The sequence below is a fragment of the Tigriopus californicus genome, chromosome 9 (assembly GCF_007210705.1).
Source record: "Tigriopus californicus strain San Diego chromosome 9, Tcal_SD_v2.1, whole genome shotgun sequence".
Taxonomy (NCBI): domain Eukaryota; kingdom Metazoa; phylum Arthropoda; class Copepoda; order Harpacticoida; family Harpacticidae; genus Tigriopus; species Tigriopus californicus.
The window spans coordinates 11,957,134-11,977,086 of NC_081448.1; the positions used below are offsets into that span (position 1 = coordinate 11,957,134).

The following is a 19,953-nucleotide window of genomic DNA, read 5'->3' on the forward strand; positions in this document are numbered from 1 at the left end:
TGGCTTTGATCCCGTGGAGAAGCGATTCCATCGGAAGAGCAAACATAACCAGAATGATGGCTGAGTTCTTCGAAAGGGCCTTGGCTTTTTTGGCCTTTGACCCCACTTTCCTAATCATCACGCAACGTTTTTTTTTCATGAGTGATTATTCGATTATGACACATGATGATTGGATCCAATCATCCGAGCTCGGCTTCTGTTCAGCCTGAATGATTATATTTTTCCAGGAATAGCAAATCATTCGGAATAAACGTGAGTGAAGGATTCCTGGGGTTGAATTATAGCTTCGACATTGATTAAATTTCTGGTAGATTAAATCCTCCCACCTCCGCCGAATGAAACGTTATCTTTTGACATAGTTCCCTGTGGAACAGGAAGAAGTAAGTGATCCAATTAGGGCCAAAAGCTTCCAGGAATCCAAATATCATACCAGGGCTCGAGTGCGTAGGCCGAAAGGCCTTCTTTTTTAAAGGCCAATGCGCTGAAAATCGTAGTGAAACAAGCTTTGTCCACCCCAAAATACTCTTCGTAATCGTGCCATGTGTTCCAACATGCCTTATTCCCCAACAATGACATATATTCCCACTTATGATTTTACACGTACATGAAAAGCTTTGTAACCGAATGGTATCGGCCAAAATGAAATCTGAGTGAAAGCCTCCATGATGTCACTCTTCGAGTATTCCTATTAAGAGGGATTAAGAATATCTGGGAAGTTGGTTTGCAATTCATGAGTAATCACTGGTTCTCTGAGTGGGTATCCTTCTGAAGATGTACGAGAACAATGCAGACAAGGAAAACATGAATACCCTGGGGGTTTTCGAGTCTGTGTCTTTCTTCAGATGCGTACTAAAAGGGATGAATGAAATGGTTGAACGTAGCTGAAGTAAATGATTTGTTTTTAGAATGATAATCATACGGGCAAAACTACAATGTTCATTTCGCAAACTAGAGGAGAAACACAGCGTTGTTCCAATGAAAATGCACAAAAGCATACATTCTTTTATCCCAAAACGGTTCCTGCATATTAAAACAAGGTTTGTGTTTGACCCTGTAGGTTCCAAGTGTCAATCAAATTTCGTCTTCCCAAACTCAGACATTTATTCCTACATTGGGGAATCATTCCGCCATAATTTCGAGCTTGGATATCCTTCATACAAATTCATCCCACTAATGGCAGGACCTTGGGTCCATTACAACAACAACAACAACAACAACTACAACAACAACCAGCAGTTTCATTGCATACAGTGTTGCACACTAAGCTCACTTTTTCCTCTGGTGGAAGCTAAATGGTCCATGATGGTTCAGAATATGCTTGTGTCTCGACTTGATGGGGGAACAAACGAACCCACTTGGCGAAGGCGTTCCCGAGATCCCACCCATCTTGCAACTGCGGCAAATCAGTGAATGGATTGAAAAGGCCGAAAATGACTTGATCATGCCAAGATAAGCTTGGCTAGCTACTCCTCCCTCTCGTTTGTTGCGTGAACTCTAGTATGTAGCATAACATGTGTATATTCTACCCCAATTCGAGCATGTGCAATGTGGAACCACAACGTACAGTGCACTGTTCTTCTGTGCAGACTAACTGGGGATCGGTGGACAGCTCTGGGTGAGTAATGAATAGATGATGAACGACCTCCAGAACGGAAATGAAAATGGGAGACGAACCGACGAACGAACATCTGGTGAAAGCTCACTTCAACGTCAGGGACATCATCATCATCATCATCCAGGTTCAGGTTCGTAATGATGGGGAACGAATATTGTCCTGGCTTTCAATTACCTTGATAACATGCGACATTTTGAATGGTCTCAAACTATGGCCAATGTCATGACTAGGGGCTGCTCGGAGCCAACCAATGTCTTTTTTACGATCTTTTTTGCACTATTGCAATACTACATTTTTTTGGCATTTTCACCGTTCGGGCCCAAAAGTTGAGTGTTGGCATTGAGTTTTCTGTTTTTCCTTGAAGACAATGAAAGTATTGAAACAAATTTTCCCTCTTTTGATTTTGATTTTTTATATAACTTTTATCCTGATTGGCTTGATTATTTTGCTTTAAGCACAACCTTTTGATGATTGTATCAAGCCTCTTTTTACCATTTCTTTTACTTCTGCACTTTCGTTTCGGCTGTTTTATTTTTTCAGATTTTCCCACAACGAGACGCTAAAAAAACAATCAAACAGTCGTTAGTTTTGCCGTGAGGCAAGGTGTTTTTGTTCAAAGGGGGGTAATAAAGGTTTTTTTCGTAAAACTATCGCACTTTGTCTTCTTCTGCTTTGGCGGCTTGGGACAAATTACCATTTTTATAATAATTCAGCTGAATAGGGTGCTTTAAGAAAGAGGCGTTTTCTTTCATGATTTTAAGCAGCTTCAACCAATCCATTTTTGCCCTTTCATCATTTTCCTTATGATTATGTCAAAAAAACGTATTTGCACTTTTTCCCTATCTTTTGCATTTTGATGTTCATTTTTCTCCATTGCTAATTATATGCTTTGAACAACCCTAGTCTTGATGACGGGTATGGCTACTTTGGGAATGATTCCATTAATATTCCACATCAGTAAACCCGTCGTGTTCAGCTCTCTATTCGAATAACGAGTACCTAGAAATTTACTTAGCTATGTAGTAGAACCCGTTTTGTGGGTATTTCTAAAATTCTTGATGCATTACGTTGATGGAGAAAATTGCTTTGCCAAGTGTCAATTTTCAGACCTTAGTAGACCAAATTCAATATCAGGATTTTCCTGATTTGAATTTCTCCCACGTCTCAAAATATTGGCAGTCCTTTCAGCGCAAACAATTTGGGCGGCCTTTTCAGCCTTCAAGGCCCTCTAAATTGACGCTTTCAAGCACAAATTCGTCGAGAAAAGAAATGGAACAGGCACGGTGGAATTGATGATTTATTTCAATCAGATCTGAAGGAAATTGACACAGGCTAGAATTTTCTTAGCTTGGACTTGTGGTTGGACTCATGGGAGACATGATGATCATTGCTACGTAGTTTTATAGTTTGTTGAGACCTGCCTGAAAGAGTCGGTTTTTTTTTCAAGCGAAAAGCGAAGAGACCAATTGCAAAGTTACATAATTATCGTATTGAGAGGTGTTTCTTTTGATATGGAATTATCTCCTCCAAACTCTGGGAGGATCTATGAAATGTTCCAACTTGTTTCAGATTTCCACTCAGGGAGGGTGGCATTATTGGGGCTAAATGGATACAGAAATGAATGTCAATGAAGGCTTTGTCAAGGTACTGATGCATATATAGAGTGGGTCGGATGGCTAAAATCCGACCCCAACCACACCAAACTCGCCTCAAGGGTAGATAGACATGATTCTGAATAACCGAATAACCGAAAACTGAACAGGGGAAACGGGTGCTAGACAATTCTTGTCCTTCTCGGCCATCGGACACGCATATTGGGTAAGTGGGACATGGAATACAGATTGGAGTTACAAAACTATGGACATTGCTCAGACGTCTGCAATTTCCTCATCGTAGTCTATGGCCATGGATCCATTAGTGCGGGAGCCTATGGGCGGTTCAGCGACCAAGCGATTCTCGGCACGCCCGGACCCTTCGGAGTATTCTACCACGTGTTTCTTGAATCGCGCCGTTCGATTGGCTCGCCCTGCTCGAAGATTGGTTCCAATCAGAAGCAACACTATGGCCACGTAAAAAACGACCACGATCTAAAAAGAGAGTTATAAAAGCATGAAATATTGTCGTTTATGTTTCTGTTTCCATCTGCTAATGGAACACATCACACGTGTTACCTAAAAAAACATTCGACCGGAAAATGACTCGAGGGGTATTTTCTTTAGATTTTTTGATGTGCATATTTGGTCTTCACTTATGAAGGAAAGATTATATATAGTGGAAGTTTTCATATAACGTTCGTTCAAATCGTATAACATGTACCATCTTGGCGATTGACTTGACGTCTTCAGAAAATCCCTACCAAAATACCATGTTGGAAGTGGATCTGTCCAACATGTTAGAAGTGGACACTTTTCCATTTGTCTTATTCATCACTAAGTATTGGAAAAAGCTTTCGAGGGATATATTCAAGTTGGGGAACGCCTTCTCTCTCGAAAAATATTCTATTCTTAGCCAATGCACTTGCTCACAGTCTTATCGGCTAACGAAGAGAATGCATTCCAACATTTGCTTGGAGAACCGACACCCTGTGTTCAATAAACTGGAGGGGAAACATCACTCCAAAGCCTTAAACAAAGATTATCCATATCCGAAATGCCCATGGATTTATGACTCTAGCTTGAGCGGTCCAATTTGAGATACATTCGAGAGACAAGCTCATCTGGCTCAGAACGTTGTTAACGTTCCCAAAAAGTTCCCAGCAACTTCTTTTTTTTCTCGCCTTCTGTGCTTCCTGCCTTTCGGTTCATTAAATCCAAAATTGAAAGACCTTGATTTCCAGGTTTTTTTTATCTTCAGACTCTGCCATTTCCCCTTCTTCTAAAGTTCGCGTTCCTCCAAATGCAATGCTTGATTGTGGATCACATGGAGCGAGATCTGCTGCCCTTTTTGTCAGTGTTGGCCTCCTCGACGTATCCGGTTTTGCCTCGTGCCCTTCACTCCTCCCCAGCCAAAAAGTCTGAGGAAAGAGGAATAGTTCAACCGTGAAACCGTAAAGATAAAAGACGGAATGGTTGGTTCCTTTGCCAAAAACTGCCTCTATGAGTCTTGATCCCCATCTTTTCAAAGGCTCCTGCACTCCCTCGTGTCTAGCTGGCATGTTGGTACATTCAGGAAACCGGAATGAATACAAAATCTCCTGGTCCATAACGCGGATGGAACCAGTCTATTCTTTGTGGACACCTTATCTTTTCTATGGGCCTGCGTACTTACAAACAACCTAACAACCTCGCTCTAGACCTTCAGACTTGAGTGGGCCGAGACATCTCAAACTCATTTGGAACATAATTAGACACCAGGAGTGTCGCTGGCAGTTTCTTAATTTCTTAAGGCGAGATGAATACACCAAGGCAGTAATGAGAATCTCAAGTTCTCGTGGACCTCACTCGCCTCACGGTCTGGCTCTAAAACGAGGCCCAACTTAAGAGTGTGCGTCGGTTTTCTTTGCTCTGCCCTTACTGCCCTAAGAAGGTTAATCTTGTGGAACTTTCTGTCAAAAGTCGACTCGATGTTGAACGCTTTTCATGGTTGACCTTCTCCTCTGTAGTACAAAATACATTCGTCTGTCCTCTCTCTGAACAAGTGGAACATGATTGGTCCTTCTCATTGCCAGTTTCAATAATATTCATGCAGTATGTTTTGAACCCTTGGCTTTCGTCTTCATGGTACTCATGCACAAACAAATGAAGCCTTTGTCGTTTTTGAAGGCTCCTTGTCAAGTCAGACTTGGTGGTGCGCTGCTGTTAAGAAATGCATAATATGGGCGGATGTTTCTCTTGGCTGGGAATGGTCGAAACTTTGAGTAACCGCATCACACGGCTTAATGTGCTAATTGAGTTGCTCAGCATGAAGAAGCTGGACTGTTTTTAAGTATTGACAATGTTTCCAACGACAAACAGAGGGATAAGTTTGACGGTATTCCCCGGAGTGGGTCCAAAGGGCCCCTGGTCAACAACTCACCAGGCTGCATACTTATGGATATGGAACCACTAGACTGGACATGCACACATAGTAACATAGTAGTACATACATGTACATATCGGATAAACTGCTGAGAGCAAGAGATGAAGATGTGCATTTACCGTGACATAGATAATGGCGTCTTTGGATTGTTGTGCGGCCACATCGTCATGGCCATGATAATGGTGTTGGAGAGCGCCTGTCAATAATGACGGATTGCACTCCTTGCCCATTAATCTGAAAGGAAAATCGAATCATATCAGTAACAATATGGTTAGTTTGTGGAAGCGGATCCGAAAGAAACCCATTGACGGGCTATCCACTCGGCGTACATTTATGTACTTGGTTGGCTGGGGGTTGGAGCTCAATTGGATAAAACGCCATTATCCGTCCGGTTTCGTGATAACCCTTTCATAAGGAAAAAGCCTCCAAATGGAGTGCTTTTCGTCTGTTTTATCAAGAAGTTCTTAGCTTGGTTCGTCATGTCCTTTTTTGTGCCTGGAACTCCATCTCCAAGAACAAGAACCTCTCGTACCATTTGAGTCTCTCGACAAGAATGCACGAATGAAAAGAAGGCAGGAGGGGACGACAAATGCTTTTGTGTCCCACTGTGTTCCATTTTAGGTTCTTCCATGACATGGACCAATTTCTCATGGACGCTGGGAACAAACGAGCCAAGCATAGAGATGGTTCTTTCTTCTATTCCATAGTTGTTGGCACACATGCAAAATTTGTCCAAATGACTTTATTCCGTGCTCAACTTGATTTTCGAATGCTCTCCTTGTCTAAAAAAAATGTGCCCTTATGTTTGGAGACGGGGATCAAGTGAGAAAATTGCCAGAAATTTGAGGAAGCTTCTCGCTTGACTTGGGACAACAAAAAGGACTTGTAGTGCAACGTTCGAGAGAGGGACACCAACGAAGTTTGAAAGTGCAAGCTTGAATGATTGGCAAGCACATGTTCATAGGGTCCGTCGTTGGGTAACATGATGCAACAGCCCCATCCATAGTTCCATTCACTCAGCCTCTGACAGGCCAAAAGAGAAGCCAAAAGACAAGCCCTGCTCGAGATGCTCGTCACTTCGTACTTGAGATAACTACGTACTTGGCTTGGGCACAGAGCTTGAGTCTGGCCTCCTCCAGGGTCATGGTATTGGCTCCGTGTCCCAGAATCATGTTTGCCCGGAAACCAACCAGAGGGCAATAAGCTGCGTGGAATTGGACAAGGCCTCAAGAGCTGCAATGAGAATGAAAGAGAAACACATGGATGAAAAAGACGTCGTCGTCCTCCACTAATCTATACCACACATCAAATATTTGTAGCTTGTTTGCCATGTGGTGAGTTGCCCTTGGCTGGATTAAGAAATAAATGACGAGACGGCCTTTATTGTTGGGTTCAGGAAAAACCCTCGTGAATGCAAACACAAAGAGCATTCATTGCCTATAAGCAGATACGCAAGCACGTAAACGAGGTGATACAGATTCTTTCGGGCGGATTTTTGCGAACCGACAACTTCTTTACACATCGTTCCTTTCATGGGGTTTCATATCTAGGCTCGTAAATTGGCTAGATGGATCTATCTGGGAGAGCCAGGGATACTTTCCACCGCTCATATGGCCATGCTATTTTCGACCATCGATCGAGATGGGATCCAACCCAAAAGGCCCATCTATGACCCATTATGGATCCCTAAAACTTTTGGCTTGGATCATGGAACAACTGTGTACAATGCCCTCAGACGAGAAGGTTTGATTGGATGAAACTCGCACCAGATGTGGGGCTGGCTACAGAATGGAGCAAAATGGTATGTTAAACCAAGGCATCCTTGGTTAAACCCGGTATGTTACTCGAATGTGGAGGCGATCTTCAATTTGAGACTAACGAAGAGAAGGAAGGCCGGTTTAGTGGTCAATTGGAAATTGGTCACATGAGTCCGAGGCTAGTTGGTTCACGTGGAGCGAGGACCCTACTACGTAGGTTCGTGACTCGCTTCTCTCGGGCTTCCCTGGAAACCTCATTAACCCTGCCTTAGCTCGAGACTTTAGAGTCTTAGGAGAGATTTTGCTGTTCATCCTTCTCTCGATCCCTATTGGACTTGAGCCAGCTCATCTCGAGATACTCAAACGTGAGTTATAACAACGACTCGTGCTTATGAGATGCCTTGGGGGGAAAACATCAGACTCGGAAGGCCACTCTAATGAAGCCTTTGTTTTTTTTTTAAATCTTGTGGAACGATGCGTAGGTCAAATGTTTGCTTTATTAGTGGTGATCTCTGAGTGTGTTGACTTGGCTGATTTGACTTATGTTCCCATTGTGTTATTCGGCCTTTCCGCACTTATTTGTGATAATTAACACTGCAGCACAAGAAACACATTTCTAATTAAGTTTTTCGTTGAAGCAAAATCAGGCTCAGTGTAAAACGAGCTCTCGCTATTCACTTGTTTTTGAGCTAACTTTAGGGCATGTTGAAAGTGTTTTTTTCTTAATTCCAATTAATTGTAACAAGAAACCCAAATGTTGATGGATACAAGAGTCGATCATACATTCTTTTCTTATGCCTGCATGGTTTTACTCCGATGAATCTAAGAACAACATAAAAATTGTCTCCAGAAGTATATATTTTTGTCAATACTTACCAAAGTAATTGTAACTCATCTAACGGTCACAAGCAATACTCTTTTCATTTGCAGTCATTGAAAATGATTAAGATTTCTTCTGCAAAGACACAATTTGACCGCCTATTGACTTGACATTCGACTCAAATCAATCAGGTTTGACCACAACGAGCACAAACATATTCAGAAAAGTGTACTCGTGACTAGAAACTAATGGCCTTAAACTCCCTAAAAGCCTTGCTCCTCAGCACGTGGGTAGGGGGCATTAATGGTTTGAAGCATGCGTCATGACTAGTCCGCTGCTCAGAGGTTGAAGAATCCGTCGCTTTAGAGGCCGCAAGTGGCCAAGGAATGGTTCCGCATTAGAAGTCATGAATGAAATCGGAGACGGCAATATGGTAGAAGGCACTTTTGAATGACATGTTTACACATCCTACATGTTTTTCTCAGCCTGCTTTTCAACAAGATAGGCGCCTTCACCTTGTTAGGGTTGCCACAAAAACCAGAGCATAAACATTTCTCCCGAAGTATATGTGGGAACATCACATTCACATACTGTTTGGGCGAAACAAGCGAACAAGTTCGTACATCATGAAACAAAAGTTATTCATATTGACAAACTTTTTGAACGTGTAAAGGTTTGCTTTCCATGAAGATCCGGTACGTCGAGTTAAAGGGACCCACATTTTGACAAAGTCTATGACGTCAGCAGGAAGTATCCCGATGAAGGCCAATCTAAAGATGGCAAAAAGAGGGAACACTTCGTTGGGATCAACTAACCCCAAAAGTTCCCTGTAATCCTCCCGGATTTACCAACTCCTCTTCTTGGTTCAGGCTTGCGACTCTGCGGCTTAGAATCAAGATACACTGACAATTAATGGCTCCCAAAGAGCTTCCCGTCTTCAACATACTCAAGCTAACGTCTGATTTGCCCCAGGGTGCGTTCTAGCAAACTGAATTACTCTTGCCTATGTTTTATTCATCTCCACAGACCTAACTTCGACAGAAAAGCTCGTCACTCTGAAGTTCACTCTAAAGTTGTTTACTAAATCTGTTTTTCTTTCAATCAAACGTTTCTGGCACTGTTCGTTGTGGGTACATACATATGTACTTTACGCACTCGCCTTGACCCACAAAGTATCTCCCTCTGCAAATAATGAACCCCAAGGAAATCATAGTCAAAGTAATCCCCAGTGTTCCTGGCATCTGAGAATCCTTTAGGGCCATCCTGAGGCTATTGGACTGTGGAAAAAAGTTCAAGAAAGAGGACAAGGGTGGAAGGGGACAATCGACAAATTTATGGATGTGCTCCACCATCCAACCCGAAAAGTCCCTCGGATTGGGACAAGATTTGCGACGGTGAGCAGGTAACAAGCCAGACATTGGCCCTTCTCCTGAGTGGAAAAGGGTTGGGCGAGGTGATCGTATTACTCTTACTTTGAGTCCTTCATAAATTGGGACTGGTTTCTTTACAACATGGTTTACTGTTTTGGGAAGAAATATCCACAACTCGTGTGCATGGAAACATCCCTCGAGAATGAAGCAAATGCGACGAGAGAAGCGAGTGGCAACCTATATAAAAGCAATTCAGTTGCAAGATGACGAAAGTAGATGAAGTAAGAGTTTTCTGGTTTACATCGGTTGCTTCAAATTACGTCCACGTACCTGTATGTACGTACGTACATGCACCGAAAGGTGTCCGGATTTTGTGAGCACTCATCGTACATCTCTTTGCTTTTTCATCTGAAACTACTTTACTTCTACCTCAATAACCCGAGGAGGCATTTTGTCATTAGATCAAGTTATGTTCGAAAAAAAAACCAAAAAGTGGATCCTTGTAGCGGCATCAAATTGAATTCCGCCCCTCTTAACCTGACACGAATGTTATCTCGTCATTTTTTTTCTCTCCCTACACAAAGGAGAAACTATTCCATTAGTCGCCTACCAGACCCACCTACCTCGGCAAGCCACTAACCAGCTACTCTCACACATGAGAGATAAGGTTGGGACTAGGGCCCTGATATTATATTTTCCTCCAAAGAAGGGGCCTGCTCCATAATAAATTATTTCTACGTCGACTAGATGAGGCTTATTCTAGCTTCAACAGAGCAGATAAGAGTCGGCCTTGTGTTCGCCAAACCAAGTTATGAGAAAGTTGAGAGTTCGCTGTCGTCATTGGAAAGCCTTGATATATGAACGGATCCAAATCCGCTTGGAAACATTTGTTTACACACTCTTGTGCAAACGATGCCCCTCGTCTGCTTTCTGATCCCGGTTTTTGACGAGTTATCCGAGTCGATTCACTTTTTAGGCTCCTACTTCCCACCATTGTTCAGATCGTATTCAAATTACTATGTACGACCCTCCTTCAATTCCACTTGTGCTTCCAACAGTCTCTTTTTTATCTCATTAGGTATTGCTTTACAAAGAGATCACGCCTGAGAATACTAATGGGGGACATCCTTGAAGTGATAGACGATTTTCAATTAGAATCTAGTGTCTCCTTAGATAAAAGATTGTTTAGGCTGGGTTGCGTGATCTGTTTGAAATCAACTGAGGGGTTGGAGTTAGCTAGAGCTAGCCAATATTGGCGGCCGGTTCCGCGACTCGCCCAACTCACGTTTCTAAAAAATGTCCTCGAGTAACCCCCTACCACAAAACTCCTCTAAAGTGCCAACAACGAAACCTCTCGAGCCAAAATTTATCTTCTCAATCAATATCAATGTCAGAACACTTCATAACTCTTTTTGAAAGTGCCACTGACGGTGTACAGTGGAAAGCAATTCCCAGGCGTTTTGAGGGCGCACAAAAAACCGAGACGCGTGAGTGAAAGAAGCTTTTTGAATTCTCCGTGAAATGCCAATAATAACTGAAGGCCCTCGAGCCATTTCAGATCCAGGGAGCTTAAGAAGCCTCTGAAGAATGGCGAATATATCAAACACCTGAGTTGTGTCGAAGACACAGGGATGGCTTTGAACTTTTCAAGTCCCAATGGTAGAATGGTTGTGAAGAGGAGCCAAGACTTCAAAAAGGGCTCTCTTTCTGGCCCTGTGGGATCGATAGCGACCTAAGATTGCCAGGGAGAAAAGTTTGCGTCAGACCCCCCCCCCTCAATTGGTGAGGGGGATTTGAGTTCTTTTGATGAGATTCCTTCGCGATGGCATGCCGAGGGATCAAAATATGCCAACCTCGACTTTATTGGTTAATGCATTTTTCCTCATCGATGCGATACAATTTTACATTATGACGTTGCAATACCCCATCAACCTTATCAGGAGGCCGCTTACATGTGACTTCAAGTTTCCAGGTCAATTTTAGGTGGCTCCCTATCCCATCTCTGTATTTAGGAGTTCCAATACAGGGCACTAGTCAAGAATAGAATAGTCCTTCGATTGGAGCTTTTCTTTCTTGATATTGTTCTACTTTGGGGGAACCTCATTCCCCGAGTAATTGAGTTGATCGTCGCTTTCAGGAACAGACACTAATCAAGGCGTTGGTTGTGTAGAATTGTTTCATGGTCCATAATTAATTGATCCAAGAATTCATTTGCCTGTCGTTTTGTCTCACTTCCGTGGCCTCGATCTCTAATTGAAATGTCAAGAACCGGATTCGCTCTCGTCACGAAGCAAGTAAATGAGGAGATGTTCGTTCCCTTTAAATGAGGTTCCGGAGAAAGAAAAGGGGGTCTTACCTTGGAACGCGTATTTGTTTATTTGTTATTTGTTCCAATTCTAGGTAGAAGTCCGAGGAAATTGCAACTCGGCTGGTCCTCAGAGTACGTCACCTCCCCCTTTCCGTTGTTTCTTTAACACTTTCACCAAAACTTTGAAGCGGCTCAGAAAGTTCAAGTAGTATTGCCCAACGGCATTTTTACTCCCCTAAGACTACTACGATATTCCGTGTACACCGAGGAAGATTCACCACTCGTCTATTCCATTTCCAAGTTTTCCTGTTTGCAAGTCGTCTCCGCTTCTGTTCTGTTCTCTCCTTTCTTCTCCCCGCCTGTTCCAAGCGTCTCCGGCCTCTAAGGTCCGGCTTCACTTGGTCTTTCACCCGAAGGCCCCTAGCGGGACGAAGGCCTTCGTTCTTCTTTCTCTGCGTCTTCTTGTTCGCTTCTCTCCTTCTCCCTCTACGCGATACGCGGAACTTGGAACTCTCGCGAGCTTTTTGAGTGGCGGAACCTTGTACCTTGGCTTCAACGCCTCCGAATTTTTCGAGGTATTTTTCTGATGTTTGACGGGATTTCTGAGAGAAGGAACGAAAGGAGCACACAAAGTTAAGAAAACAGATCAATTGAAGGTTTTGAATGGCTTCCTATTCTGGCGCAATTTTTTTCTACATATCAATGGAGGCATGTGGCAGAACGGACTCTCACAAGCGTTTGGAGGTTGGTTTGTGTTCTCCACGTGGTTATCCCGTGTTCAAAGATGGTGGACCGTGATCCACATCTACGTAGCAGCAACAGGTTCGTTTTCCACGTTTTCAGGCATTGCTCACATGAGGCCAAGTTCTCATTTGTTGAAAGTGCAAGTTGGGTCTGAGAAAGAGAAGTAGAGATAAAGAGGAGCCAGGGAAAATGAAGAACGTCATCAACATTATCATCTTGCTCAGCTGGAGGTTTTTGGGGAAGATCCGTGGATGAAGCCAGAGAGATGGAACAACCTCCAGGGAACATCATTATTGCTGCCCTAGACGTAATCCTAGAGAAAATTCTTGGTTTTGGCAAAAAATAAGAGACCAGCTCCCTTTTGGAACCGTATTTGTGTGGTATAAAAACAGAAAAGTCCTACTAACGAAAACAGGAGACGGCCAAGCAATGGGGCTTGAACTCAATGTTTTACGATTGATTGGAGTATCTATTGGAAATGGAAATGGAAACCACGAGGGATATTTTTCTCCAAGAAAAGCTTCTCCAAGTCTCCCAGGTCAAAGTTTTCCTGCCATTTTATCTTCCTGAAAATGATATTTAAAAGGTCAAAAATCTAAATGACGCAAAAACTTGCCCTTTAGACTTTGCTTAAACATTGGCAAAGCAAGCTTTCAAAAATGGTCAAAGTCGACCCGCACGACACCGCATCTGTTGTGGTCTTAACTCTTAACCGAAGAACACTTTGGTGAATACCACAGACATAAAGAACCTACCCAATAGACCATGAAAAGACAAGTTGAGGTCCCTTGAACCATGTCTTTTGACTACGTAGGTGCGTGCATACGTCTCGGTTGTATTTTCAATGCTATTAAATAGTTCAAGCCAAAAGTACTGCCAAAAAAAAACCACTAAGGCTTTTTAATTCTTTGACAGCGACTTGACGTTGCTCGAGACACTGCCCAAGGGTCGTAAAGTGCCATGTGTCAATGCGTCCTCGTGGACCACTTTGGGTTCAATAATCACACCTGCATTACCCTTTGGAACTTGAGGTTCCGCTGGGGACGACTGGCGAGTGTCCACATTTATGTGCCATGTGCCAGCCGGAATTTTAATTCCTGGAAAAGGAAAGTAGAGAAGGGAAAAAAGATGCTCTTTCAGTTTTCATGTCCCCATATATTGTTGCCTTCTTCGTGGTATATGTTGTGAGTACAATTGTTCCTACATGCTAATAATGACATGGGGACAGAAAACGAATTATGTGTTCATGCAAATTTGTCTTCATTTCACTTGTCTGCCTTGAACCGGCTTTAGCTCGCACAATAACCGAGTTCCCAGTTGGCAAAGAAGAGGTCTTGTAAAGTGTAATCTCTTAAACAGGCCATTTGTTCCCGTTGAACAAGCTCGAGATTTGTTGGCATTACATTTGTGGATAGAAAATGCACTTGTTCTCGCTTGACCCCCTGGCAATAAAAGTGCACACATCCTTGATATCAAGTGCTATGCACTCTATGTACTAGTGTGTAGGTGGTATTCTAACTGGACACTAACGAGGATGGCCTAAAGTTATGGGATACAAACCTTAAACCTTGGCGGCCTTTGGTCCTGGTTGTCAGAAGATAACTCGGAGATATTTATTGGACCGCGAAATACAAAGCTTGACAAAGAATCAACAAAAGATTCAAACGTTGTTAAGTGTGTCTGGCATTTGAACCCAATTGTCGCTTTGCATCATTACATCTAGTATGAGTGCGTGGGATTGTGATTAGCTTGTGAGCGTATGAAACATTTCAAAATACATTAATCTAGAAAAGGAACGAACCTCTAACCGTATACGCGTAGGAAATATGACTTACCTTTCCCGCAGTGAACATGTGGTATGTAATAAGAATTGCTAATGAAAGCAGTTACCTCGTATTTCCAAGCTGGTTGGTAAGCTTGTCGAAAAGCGGAGATTGGCCATACATAATAATGTTAATTAAAGAATAAAACGGACAATATATCTTGCTTATGTTCAAAGCCAAGTCAGGTCCAAACGGTTTTGCCGTCATTGCAAGAAAGTCCGAAAGTTAAGTGGAGTGTGAATCTGTTTCTCAATACTTTTCGATTAGATTTCTTTTCCCGAGTGCCTGATGAAATACAATTTCAGCCTTCAACTACAGTGTTGTTCCCATTCTCTATAAAATATCGTAGTTAATGTATGTTTGGTTTTAAATGATTAAGATTTCAAATTATTCTTGTTTGGTTTCACAATTAAGCTGAATTTAATGAAGGACGAGTGTATTCTGATAGTCGAGATAGACTTATGGTTTGGTCATGGCTCCAGAAATGCTCTTCAGTAAAGGGAAATGGCTTCCTTCATGAGCCGTGTGCCTCATTATTCTGGCAAGTTTCCCACCTAGTAATCGCGGTTATGAAGCCTCTACTATAGTGTTCCAAATATCCCTCAATCACTGGACTATGTGTGCGCATTTTTGGTTGGGAGAAGGAGCCTTTCTTTGCGCATATGAAGAAGGTGAGCTGATGAGCTCTCTCCCTCTCAAAAGCTTACGTAAAGGTTTTTCTTAGATCAATCTCAGATTCTTGAAGCACTCATCAGCTCTAGCTCTTATTTGAGGTGGTCAAATATCAAGAAAAGTCATGCCCTGAAACTGGACGCTCCTCCAAGGAAAAAGGGCTCTCAGGTTTTGAAGTAGAACTTTCACTTTGGCTTGTCATGTCTCGGTATTTGGGAGCTTTCAGGATTGTGATGATGAAATTTATCAAAGAAATTTGTTGGTTGTGGAGCCCATTTTTCGTTGGAACCATCATCGGATAAAGAACAAGAGCCAGCTCCTCCGGAGTCAGCGGAAGCTCCTACTATGAAGTGGGTGTGTGGAAAGCAACTAGATGCTACTCGCACACACACACACACTAGTGGGGATCTTGCGAGATCTTGAGATATGATCCTTCGCATCCTCCAGAGACCTTTTTTTGAAAAATGATTCACTCTCCTTCGCCTTTGGTACGATGGTTCATGGCGAGGTCGAAAGGAAAAAAGCCAGAGGACTCGTCCCAAATCCCCGGCCAGCATTATTGTTGGCACTCCACTTAATGATATTAGAGTTGCGTTCAAGATCAATCCATGATTGAAAAGAGCATTTTTTGTGAAATGAAGATCAAGGTTCTTCAGTGTTGAATGGCGATGAAATGTTTTCTATACACGTTGACCATTTTTATCGGTGCAGAGGAGATGTGTTTACTCTACCAGGAGTCCATCGTTGGTCGAGTCGTTCTAGAGTGGTTCTTGTGGATCATACATGACTGAGAAGACGGATGATGCTTTCAGAGATTCAATTTTCTCAGGGTTTGAATTTCAAATGGACGAATAAATGCCATTTGCCAAAGAGGACCTTGGGCGTGAGTGATATGTGTTTTGAGGAGGCTATCTTCTGTCTGGATGGACCATCAACCTAATTTGGAACCAGGGTGGTCCATCCAATTATTGGACTCTCATTCCATTCCAAGGAGATAAATATTGGAGAGCAGAAATTTGAACAGTCTCTCCAGGCTTTCTTTTATGAGAATTGGGTTTCCATCCTTGAAAAAGAAACTCCGTTTAGGGTGGAAAACCAATACAAAATGGTCAAAACCCATCTCTCGCTGCTCCTCTTACTGTTCTGAAACGGGTTAACTATTCCAGAATTGAGAAAAGAGGCCATTCAAAATGCGATTCCATCGACGAAGGGATAGAACTTTGAAATGAATTTACAAAATCTTGGACTTGGACGAGCTTGAACTTTGAACATTGAAAAACATCGAACCAGGATGTAAACTCTCACCTAAAAGGTTTAGGGTTGTCAACAGAGACGAGTGTGGCAACCAAACTTTTGCACAAACGCTGTCCAAAGTTTTCTTCCCATTGCAGGATACGACAGCTACATCACGACACTCGAGTTTTTCAAAAGGTTATTTTTGGCTCCGGAACCGGATTATCAAAGCTTTAAGCATATTGTTTGTCTCTTAAATAGGTTATTAGCCATTTTGGTCCTGACTATGGCACAATCTTTTATCGTTTTGTCACATCCACACAAAGTACCCACGTTGATAGTTCTAAGCTACCTAGGTGATTGGTATTAGTGATGTTAATGCTGATCCCCAACGTCTCTGTCCATCTACACTATGACACATGAATTCAGTCCGTTTAGTATTGTCACTTTAGTTGAAAGATGCAATTGTTCAAACAAAATCTAAACACTTGTTTCATGATCTTGAATCATTATCTTTCCCATTTTTGTTCACTGTTGGTACCTATTTTTTTCCCATTTTTTGCTAGAGATTCCATTCCCAGTAGTGGTAAGAAAACCCTCGAAAGAAGAAAAACCTCCGGCTTCATCAACAACTAAGTTGCTCAAAAGATGGCTCAAAAAAATATTTCAATTCCGAAGCAAGAAAAGCTCCAAAATTATTAAAAGCAACATAATATGCAGAATAACCAAGGACATGAAGGAGAAAGGTTATCAATTGATAACATTTTTTTTCTCTTTCAATCCATTGCTTTGGAACAAATGATTTGAAAACCAACTGGAACCCATTTTTACACAAAAACATACGATATAGAGAGCACACTGGAAGTTCATAAATTTTCCTATATATTCTTACGATAAACAAAAATAATCAACCCGAATCTCATTAGATGCATGAGGACGTTTCACCATGAAGTCAAATTACAAATTATGTCTACCCACGATGGTGAAATCATTCGTAATGCGGGCTTATCAACCTGTCCCACGAGGTAAACCTTAATGGTCGTAAATAACAAAACTTTTGCCTCCTGCCAAACAGGAAATTATGGCTCCGATCATGGATGAATTAAGTTCAAACTTGGTCGTCACCTTGGCACAGATATATTATCTATTGTTTCTCTTGCCCACGCCTCGTTTTATGGTCGGGAGCTGAAATCAAGCACTTGCCGTTCATTTCTGCTAAGCAAGGAGCCTTAATAACACAAGAAACGTTCTTCTCGTAGAGCACGTACTTGACGTCTTTCCAAATATGTGCCATGACCTCCGGTGTTTGGACGTTATTAATCCCGCCATGTTTGGCAAAGGAGCACTCATCCTCGTCGTTTGGAACGGAATCGACGAAAAAATCGCGGATTCCAATGCGCATCACACTGGCGGCCAAGGCCGCGACACCGGTTAGGTAAACATTTTCCAAGGCTAGAATTGGCGTATATTTCACCGCAGTGAGGAGCCGAGGCATGACGTCCCCCGAAAGAATCAAAGACGGACCGTCGAGGAAGCCTGGGTAGCCGTTCCATGGCCAGCTCTCTTCACTGATATGGTGCTTTCCGTTGGGATTTCGATCCGGTTTCATATCCTTCATGAGGGTACCGTAGAGTCTGTGGGCCGAATGATGTTCTTGTGTCATAAGAAAATCAAACTTCTGGAGGTTGACAAAGGTTTGGTCGGATACAAAAGTCACGTAACGGGCTAACGTGCAATCCCTGTGGGCCCAAGCTAGGCCGAGAACGTATTGCTCAAGTGCGAAATTGGACCCAACCTCCTTGGCTTGTGTTCGGACAATATCCCTGTGAAGTCGGGATTCATCCCTAATCTTGCTGTCAAGGAGGATGCTCTCGCCGTCTTGTCCCCGGCCTGATCCCCAGTCTGAGGTGTGAGTGCCAACCAGAAAGACCAATCGGTATCCCTGGGCTCGAAGTTGACTCACACTTCCCCAAGTTTGGCGAATGGAGTTCCGTTGGCTGAATCGATTTGTTCTTGAAAGCACTATGAAAAGGATCCGTGTGTCTGGCGTCTCGCTTTCGGCAGAAAATGAATTAGGGCAGAAGTGACCAGTGGGACGGATGTCGAAGACGAAATTGGTTTTTAACAAAAGCTCCCCTCGATCCCCGGTGCCCGGAAGGATATTTGATTGAAGCCAGTCCTCCTTGGACTTTTGACACAATTGGTAGCGAGTATACTCGTGGGTGACGAAACTCAACATACCCAAGACTCCTGAATTCTGAAACTTTCGAAAGGGACAACCTCGAAGCTCCGAGGTGGTGTGAGGATATTTTGAGAGGGCGCTTCCATCGTTGGTATGAATCCAAGGATTATCCATGAGTGAAAACACGACGTCTTCTTGCTCCTGTGGGTATACGTTACTCAGATCGATCGTCTCATTTAAGATCGTCGAATCCGAGTTTGTGTTTGGAACTAAAAGTGGCGCTGCCGGATAAGACCTGTCGTGCTTCTCGACATGGCCTTCGACATTTTTGTCTATAATTTTGTTTTGTAAGTCCTGTTGTTTGTAGGCAGGAGCCAAGGAATAGGTCACGGGTGTCGGCGAGTAGTAGATGAAGAAAGACAAGAAGTTGACAACAACAAATGCACTCAGAATGGGTAGGAAATACTTCTGGATTCGGCGTGGAAGTGCCATCATTGTATTCATGGGCGAGGGAAAGCTCTGGGCTGGTCTTTGGAACTGAAAGCAAGCTCATTCATCACTCATTGTTGCGATTCAATTGAAATCCTTATCCACTCGTCAGTCCATGTCGCCAACAAAGGAGGGAACAGATCCAACCATCATCCGTCTTCCGCGACTTCCCAAGTCCAAGAAATCCAGTTCATCTCTTCGCTCTGAGAGACGGAATGGAAATTCAAGGAAAAGAGTACCAAGATGACTTGTCAAAGATTGAGTCGGCCTTGGGGGAACGAAACTTTGGAAAGGCCTCATTTAATACTACGGATGGGGAGGAGGGATCTTTTCCATGGGAATAACGGTCAACTTTTCCAGCAGGCTCTCAAGAAGCAAATGGCCTTCCGTTCGATCTCATTCTGAGCCCGAAATCCGTCGTAATTGGCCTTTGAACTCTGTTCCATAACTGAGAAGGTAGACCGACAGACACACAGATAGACAGACACACGAAGGAGGAATGGGCTGGACTGTCCATCCAAAGTTTTCCTCTCTCTTCACTTGTCTAATTCTGTTTTCGAACAAAACTTTTCCTCCATACACCTCGATCTCCGGAGGGATCAATGTCGAGTTCTTGGGTAGCTTCACTTTTTTCAGATTACTCAACTATTGCTGTCGAGATAGAGGGAACCAATCTGTTGTTTGAGTCCCGTTCTTTCTCGTCTTACAAACCTCCACTTGTCAACTTGAGCGACCATAACCACCGTTCTACGGACATATGTATGAGCCCAGTCGTCCTGGTTGCACCAATACCATTCATGATCAACACACGCACAACACCAGCCAACGAATCACACAATGTGTGATGGCTCAGCCAGGTGAAAACGTATTTTTTCCAAGTCAACCTGTCGCTAGGTGAGCAGGAGAAACTAATAATATAATGG

General features: G+C 42.9%; 3 protein-coding genes across 3 annotated transcripts in view; 1 reads left to right on the forward strand and 2 right to left on the reverse strand.

Annotated features, from left to right (window-relative positions):
- The window catches only part of LOC131887351 (S-adenosyl-L-methionine-dependent tRNA 4-demethylwyosine synthase TYW1-like), a gene marked incomplete in the record, with an annotated part of 12,746 nt that extends 12,482 nt beyond the window's left edge, over positions 1-264 (forward strand). Inside the window, 1 exon segment of the mRNA XM_059235937.1 lies at positions 47-264. Coding sequence (XP_059091920.1) covers positions 47-64 — 18 coding nt within the window.
- Positions 265-2,894: 2,630 nt separating this feature from the next.
- Positions 2,895-12,321, reverse strand: LOC131887357 (uncharacterized). The gene is made up of 4 exons (XM_059235943.1): positions 11,936-12,321; positions 6,734-6,865; positions 5,752-5,866; positions 2,895-3,702 (listed from the first exon to the last, which is right to left on the reverse strand). Exons 2-4 carry the CDS (start codon positions 6,802-6,804, stop codon positions 3,484-3,486), a joined length of 405 nt encoding a protein of 134 aa, XP_059091926.1. The 5' UTR covers positions 6,805-6,865; positions 11,936-12,321; the 3' UTR covers positions 2,895-3,483.
- Positions 12,322-17,224: 4,903 nt separating this feature from the next.
- Positions 17,225-19,886, reverse strand: LOC131887356 (uncharacterized). Its single transcript, XM_059235941.1, has one exon. It carries the CDS (start codon positions 19,043-19,045, stop codon positions 17,504-17,506), a length of 1,542 nt encoding a protein of 513 aa, XP_059091924.1. The 5' UTR covers positions 19,046-19,886; the 3' UTR covers positions 17,225-17,503.
- Between the last annotated feature and the right edge of the window lie 67 nt (positions 19,887-19,953).

Excerpts from the sequence above, each read along its gene's own strand:
- LOC131887357 (XM_059235943.1), bottom strand. The coding sequence starts at position 6,804 with ATGATTCTGGGACACGGAGCCAATACCATGACCCTGGAGGAGGCCAGA. Across the intron at positions 5,867-6,733 it reads AAGCTCTGTGCCCAAGCCAA|ATTAATGGGCAAGGAGTGCA; the intron begins GTACGTAGTTAT and ends TTTTCCTTTCAG. Across the intron at positions 3,703-5,751 it reads ACGCCATTATCTATGTCACG|ATCGTGGTCGTTTTTTACGT; the intron begins GTAAATGCACAT and ends CTCTCTTTTTAG.
- LOC131887356 (XM_059235941.1), bottom strand. The coding sequence starts at position 19,045 with ATGAATACAATGATGGCACTTCCACGCCGAATCCAGAAGTATTTCCTA.